This window comes from Pinus tabuliformis, chromosome 4_2 (assembly GCF_031772625.1).
Source record: "Pinus tabuliformis cultivar Carrire ecotype Pingquan chromosome 4_2, CPIR1, whole genome shotgun sequence".
NCBI lineage: Eukaryota > Viridiplantae > Streptophyta > Pinopsida > Pinales > Pinaceae > Pinus > Pinus tabuliformis.
This window is the reverse complement of record NC_142304.1, coordinates 711,747,616-711,755,041: the sequence shown is the minus strand read 5'-3', so window position 1 is coordinate 711,755,041 and position 7,426 is coordinate 711,747,616. Positions and strand designations below refer to the sequence as shown.

General features: G+C 40.1%; 1 protein-coding gene across 1 annotated transcript; it reads right to left on the bottom strand.

Annotated features, from left to right (window-relative positions):
- Positions 1–1,611: 1,611 nt before the first annotated feature.
- On the bottom strand, positions 1,612–4,017 carry LOC149171480 (uncharacterized). Its single transcript, XM_089424098.1, has one exon. It carries the CDS (start codon positions 3,327–3,329, stop codon positions 1,962–1,964), a length of 1,368 nt encoding a protein of 455 aa, XP_089280224.1. The 5' UTR covers positions 3,330–4,017; the 3' UTR covers positions 1,612–1,961.
- Positions 4,018–7,426: the final 3,409 nt, after the last annotated feature.

The following is a 7,426-nucleotide window of genomic DNA, read 5'->3' as shown; positions in this document are numbered from 1 at the left end:
AATATTCAAGAATATTTAGTATTATATATAATCCCAATGGAATATTCAAGAATATTGAGTATTATATATATATACTAATTCAAGAATATTTAGTATTATATATATATATGGATGCTAATTCAAGAATGTTTAGTATTATATATATATGACAGTGGGTGAGTGATAAATAAACTCTAGTTGATAATGGAATATTCAAGAATATTTAGTATTATATATGGGAGAAGTTGAAGATTACATTGCGAGTACATTAATTGATAGTGTTCCTCTACTAAATCGATCGTGTTACCTTGCTTTAAGAATCTTTATATTCTGATATAAATATAATTATAAAATTAAATTTCTTTCGCAAAAAATTAATTGATGGTGTTCCCTTGCCTTAAAATTACTTGGTGTTTCCTCGCCTGTAAGTTTTAAGATTGGTAAGAAGCTCCCTAAAGCATCTGGCTTTCCCATTTTTCCTATTATTTGTTCTCCTAAACTACCATTTGGGTGAAACTCACCCACATTCCTGGAAATTTCCATATTCCAAAAATTATGTAACAAGGAGAAATTTCCATATTCCAAAAATTATGCAACAAGAGATTAATTATTGGTGAAAAAACAAAACTACCATTAGTTAGCATTTCTGCATTCCAAAAACTTGTTTAACATAGATTCCCTCTACTACTAACACTGGTCATGCTTATTCGCTGAACTTATTTATCAATCTATTTATTGAATTCCTGCATTCCAAAAACCAGAAACCTGTGTAACAGAGATCCTGTCGGTAGGAAAAACAAGACAATTACTAGCCACAAAAGCAAGTTATTTTGGTTTCTAGATAACATTGTACTGAAATTTTTGACATCTTATATATAATCACCACAACTACTAGTAATAAAAGTAAGTTATCCTGGTCTAGCTGAATCATGTCATTTGGTATGGCTGACATATGCAATATTTCAAACAAACAAAAAAATTGACATCTTGCATATTACAACTATGTTTCTGTTATAAAGTTAAACAACCAATACAAGAGGTTATAGCATTATCCTTTTATATAATGACCAATCAAGGACAACCAATAGTTGAGCACTACACAGATTGAGAAATATGGTAACAATATGGTATTTTCCATTAGAAATCTGAGAAATATGATAACAATATGGTATTTTCCATTAGAAATACAGATTCTAGAATAAATTATGAAATGAATTTACAATTTTGTTTCTGATCAAATCACAACCTATCAGAGTTATTTGGCAACACATTAATATTGATGTGCAAGTTCAACCGTTATCATGAAACATGAAGATAACTTTCTTTAACATGCATCTTAATTTAGATTCAGTTAGCCATAGATCCATGTGTACAATAAAACTGACCCATAACTTTAGCAGACTTTTACACAGCAAACAATATATTGTGTTATGAAGTACAATAAACTAAGTGTAAAGAATCCAATTGATAACTGTTTCTTGACATAATTGCAAAGCGTTCTGCAATGTTAAAGTTCAAATAAATACTGAAATAAAATCACTCTCCACCTCTCGCCTTGCAATAATAGTGCATCAATATTGTCATTGACAACTCAGCCGAGTACATGTTACTCAACATATATTACAACCAATAGAAAGCAATACTGAAAATGTGTAATAATGAGTATTTTCAAAACAATAAATGTGAGCAGAGATAATGGATATTCCACTAAACTTAAAATATAATTAAGTTAAAAAGCTATTCACAAAGAACAACATAGGATGAGCATATCATTTAACAAATGCAGCAATCCTATGATCACTCTAAAAAGTTTAGAGGAAGGTTGAGAAAGACCGGGTGTGAGCACTCTGATCCTGAAACCCAAAAAAGGGCCTGACAAGCATGCCCACCAGAAAGCTCTTAGAACCAAAACTAATAGATTGAATCCTAATCCCGTGCAGATTATTCTGGTAACAAACCATTGCATTGATAGGCTAGCATTCTTAAGACCTGCCACTCCCCGTAGGTTCTCCCAGCTCTTCCAAACACATCTCACACTCCTCTTGCAATAAATCTAGCCTTCCTAAAAAAGCTTTCATCTCCACAATTTGTTGCTTGCGCCACTTCTCCTCTAGTGCTTCTGCTTTCACTCTGTTCAACAGAGGAACCGGTCTTCCAGAGTGAATTCCAGTCATCAAGCTACTATACGGGTGCTGAACATGATCAGCCCTGGTGTTCAAGAAATAACCCTCAATCATAGCCTTTTTCTTTGCTTGGGATTCCTCCAAGATCTTTACAACAGTACTCTTCAACTCATTCATCATTTCATCCCTTTCTTCTCGGATCTGACTATACAATTCTCTCGTGATCCGCTCAACATCCCCTCCACTGCTCTCGACCGAGGCATTAGTCACGGTCTTGTTGCGTTTTGGCTCATCTTGACCCTCCTCTTCTTCCTCTTGATCTTCCCCATATTTGGCTTTCTCCTGGTTGTCCTCCTCTGCATCAACGGGCGGCTTCTTCTTCTTCTTCTCTGTACCATTCATAGATTGTTTGCCTACAGTTTCCACATTGGGACGATGCTCGTCATCACCATCATCACCCTCGTCCTCCCCACCCCACAACTGTTTGCAAAGCTTATACATGTTAGACTCATCTTCATTCTTAAAACTGTAGTTATTGGCCCCCATATTCTCTGCAAGAGACTGAAACTTGGCCTTCAAGCGCCTAAGCTTATCACGAAGCTGCTTATTACTATACTGAATGCCCATCACGCTTCTAACGTGATCATAAGCAGGGCTCATGTTTTTGGGAAACCCCTTGCCTCCTTTGGTGAAAGACAGGAGCCCATTTAAGAAAGTGAGTTCGTCTTTAGAATTCCATACCTGAGGAGCCTTCTTACCAGACTTCTGTGGCGAAGACATCGGGCTGATGCTTTCTGCAACATTTTGTTTCTGTGCCTTCTTCCTTTCCTTTGCCGGGACTTCGTCGCTAAGTTGGGCAGTGTGAGTTGTTGCTTTCTTCTTGGTCGAAGGAAGTTCAGGTATTCCATCGTTCTCCTCCTTCCTGGGACGTTTCGCCGACGCTTTAGTGGCAGCAGTTTTGTTAGAAATGAGAGCGGATGGCGATGGCGATGGCGGCAGCGCCTGCTTCTGCGGTTGCTGCTCTTTCCTCTGCTGCTGTTGCTGGTGTGTTTTGGGTGGTGGAGTTATGGGGTCTGAATCATCGTCAGATTCTGATCCAGAGGGAGGAGGGTGAGGAACCGCCATTCTTGCCTGCCCAGGGGCGGGGATTCGACTGTGAACCATCTTCTCGCTCTCCTCAGAGGAGGAGTTTTCGCTGGCCTCTGTTGTAGAGTCTGAGAAAACCATGGCTATGGCTGCCTGATAAAACCTAAAAAAAGAAAAGAGGGCTTTATGTTCTGCTCCTCTGTAAAAGAAAAAAGATGAGGGTTTTCTGCGGGGGGACGCGGGCGGGTTTAGAGCCAAAACTGGGGGTTTCTCTTCTGCAAAAGAAAAGAGAAGAACGTCATCTGCGGACGGTTCTGGGTCCTGCTCTGCAAAAGAAAGAAAACAGAAGAAGGTCTTCTGGGACGGTTGTCTAGATGAGGGTTTTCTGCTGGGGAAGGGTGGGGGTCGGGTTTAGGGCCAAAACGTGGGGTGTTTCTTCTGCAAAAGAAAAGGGAAGACCGTCAACTGCGGACGGTTCTCGCTCATGCTCTGCAAAAGAAAACAGAAGGGACGGTTCTCTGTGCCGCGCTGCAAAAGAAAACAGAAGAGGGTTTCGCACTGAAAAAGGGTTTTAGGAACAAATTTATGGCACGCTTGCTGAGGGCTTGAAGCCAAACAGGCGGATCTCTGTGCTTATCAAGATGAGAAATACGCTTGCGGCGAGAGACGATTTGAAGGCCAAAAACGTTAGACGACTCTCTGTGCATGTATTCGGGTTGGTGAAAAGAGAGGATGACTCTGTGCCTTTGATCGGTTTGGTGAAAGTAAATGATTCTAATGCTCAACGATATTTTTAGGGTAAGCTCAAACCAAACCTGACGAAAACCCGGAAAATAGGCGCAATGGTTTACATTGTCTTTATTAGAATTTTTATACGTTTCCGGTGCATTTGTGGACTCTTGCAATAGAATCAGGATGGAACCTTGATTTATGGAGTAATTATTAAAAAAAATCGCCTAACCTTCGCTTCTTCTCATTTAAAGGCATCATTATCTATGCACAGATTTGAAGTTACAGCGATTGGATCTCTCTGGTCTTTTGTACTGGTTAACATTTTTATAACACTTTGAAATTAGAGATCTCAACTCTTGGCATTTCAAATCTGAATATTGGTTCCCGTTTATTGATGACATTTTTATCATTTGGTAACACGGACGCCACACCCTTGATGCCTTTCAATCTCATCTTAATAGCATCTCCTCCTCTATCTAGTTTACCATGGAAATTGAATCCATCTAATCCCTCCCTTTCCTTGATGTGCTTGGTACTCGCCTCCCCAATGGCTCCCTCTCTCATCAAGTCTATAGAAAAAGACTCACAGTGACCGTTATCTCCACGCCCTTTCTCATCACCACCCATCCCAAAAGTCTGGTATTCTTAAAACTCTCTTCTCTAAAGCCTTAAAAATCTTTGCTCCCCAGTCTCTCTCAGCTGAAAAATCCCATCTAGTCAAGGCTTTCAAAGCCAATGGCTATTCCTCTGCTCATATCTCCAAAGTGCTCCAATTTGTTGCTCACCCTAAACCCAAAAAGTTGGACCCCTCTCCCTCTTGTGGCCAAGTCCCCCTCCCTTACATAAAAGGGACCATTGATCTTATTGCCAATATTTTGGCTAAGAAAAGCATAAAAATCGAATTCAAACCCCATAAAACCCTCAAGCAATTGTTTTGCTCACCTAAAGACTTATCAGATCCAATGCTAGGATCAGGGGTTTATAAAATCCCTTATTCCTGCGGAAAACCTTACATTGGTTAAACGGGTCGTCCGTTCAAAGCCAGCCTCAAGGAACATATTGCTAATTACAAGTCCAAGCACTTAATATGTTTAATCAATCAAAAATCATTGCTTCTACCCCTTTTTACTCCTCTCGTATTATTCGAGAAGCCCTCAAAATCGAGAAAAACCCTGATAATTCTAATAGGGAAGATGGTTACAGGGCCAATCAATCTTGGAAACCCGTCATCCACCATCTCACCTATGACTCTTGACCCAACCCTATTCTCTGTCCCTCCTTTCGATGTTCCTCCCTTTCCCCCCTCTTATTGGTCACCTGTTGTGGCCACAACTATCACCCCATTAAACACATGCTCTGATAGCAGATTTTAAATGGGTCCCCTTGAAGCTAGATTTTTCACATCCCCGAATGATCTACTTTCATCTCAGAAACTCTAACTCCATGCCGGGTTAACCCTTCAATTCTTAATGGTCAAGATCTCCCCTTGAAAATATCTTTATAGCATGATTTATTTATAACTTGCACTCTCGTTCCCTCTTCGGACCTTCCTCAATCCTCATAAGTGTCTCTGGCAAAATAGGCCTGCATATATAATCGCTCCTACCCTTACTATGGCCATTCGTGCACTTAACGCACAAAACCCTCTATCGCACCTCATTCGCCTTCATAACTCTTTATGGCCGAAGTGCTTCGCAAAGCATACATGAATCATCCCTTTTCACTCATCGCACTTCGCCTTGATCAAAGGCGAAGGCTGGTTTATCATGAATGAGTAAGAGCGATGCGAGTAAGTCCTCCACCACATCGAAAATCGCTAATCAGCGAAGCCCTAAAGCTATATATAAAGGGTGCATAAATATTCCGGACCCGACGGCCATATTAACAAAGATATATTATGTTTCAGGTCTGAGACCCATCGCTCATCGCTATCGGCGGGGTCCGGAATCCATGTATATGGCGCACCATAACCACCCGGACCCGCCGATGATTATAAAACCGGGTGCATTAATTTTCAAGTTCAGCCTTATGTTTCTAGAGAAATGTTGAAGTTGAGGTCTTCCAAAGCGAAGGGTAACATTGCGGACCCGAATGGATTTAAGAACCTTAATATATATATATATATATATATAGATATATTTTGGGTCATGCAGTTAGCGGAGAGGTGAGAGCCAGACCCGACGATGATTATATGCCCGATTATATAAAGTGTGAGGTCCGGCCTAAGTGATCGAGGCAGAATTTTCTGTGTTTTCCCATGTTTTTCAAAATTTGCGATATAACAAAGGAACAGGGTCTTAGTGCAAAAGGCGGGCCTGTGGAGTCCCGATAGTGTAATCGCACATCGGGGCGGTGGAAGGCATGGGTCCTGTGACCCACGAAGGAGTCGATACCCGATTGTGATTAAAGGAAGCCCTCGAAAACCATGCCCAGCCTATGGATTGAGTGGGAGATTATGTGTTGCCTGTGTTTTATGTGTTCATCCTTTTCGCGCTTACTCCCGTGGTGTATAAATGTTAATGAAGGCAGCGTTATGTTATGTGTGAATATTTTTGTTATAATGTTCGCAATCATGAAGCTAATGATAGCTATCCTTGCAGGTGAGAAGTAAAGGACGCAGGAGTGGATTCGAAAGGCCATATATACAGAAGCATTGTGTTTGAAGGTCCGGCCTAAAGCGTTTCGGGTTGGGATCCCACGCGTGGCCTATACATTTCGAAAGAAAGGTTGTCCCGGTCTTCATTATGGGAGCGCAACATACAGTCACCCTTGTTACCAACATCTGTTCACTTCCTCAGGAAATGAATTGATCCGACTGTTATGCTTTCTACGTGTCAGCGATCACACTGATGATCCTATCTCTGTGTACTCGATTTGCATATCAGATACAGTGGGAAGATGAAGAGGCAGGTAGACCTAGAGTTAGGGGCGTTTGCATAAGTATTACCTCTGAAGAGGAGAAAGGGCTTTTGATTTTCGAGAAGAACAGTTTTGCTTTATTGTGAATAAGGAGGACTGTTTTGGGGAAGAAGGAGCCTTTAGTTTCAGACTTATTTAATTGTTCTTTTATATGTTTTGGATCAGAGTGTTGTTGTTGGCATGAATGTAAATGTGATTTGTATTTATGCATATTGATGACTTACAGTTCACTATTAGTCTTGTTAAATTGAATGTGATTCAGTTTCATGGTTAACTTGTGAATGGTCTCTAATTTGAAACTAAGTTAAACATTAGTTGCAAGTTTAATTTCATAAAAGAATGTGGATTCCTATATGAGTGATTGGATTGCAATTTAGCTTTAATACAGTCTTGTCCAGCTGTGAATTCAGTGATTGATTCATTTGGACTTGAATCTATACATGATGTTTAATCTTCTTTATCACGCTCCTGCCGAACATATATATGATGTTTAAACCTCTGTATTATGCTTCTACAAGATAGACTAGGATAGCTAAGACTAGATTAGAGTAGTTAGAAGTAGTATAGATAGGATTTAATACATAGAG

Bases quoted from the DNA above. Each gene is read 5' to 3' on its own strand.
- LOC149171480 (XM_089424098.1), bottom strand. From the start codon at position 3,329: ATGGTTTTCTCAGACTCTACAACAGAGGCCAGCGAAAACTCCTCCTCT.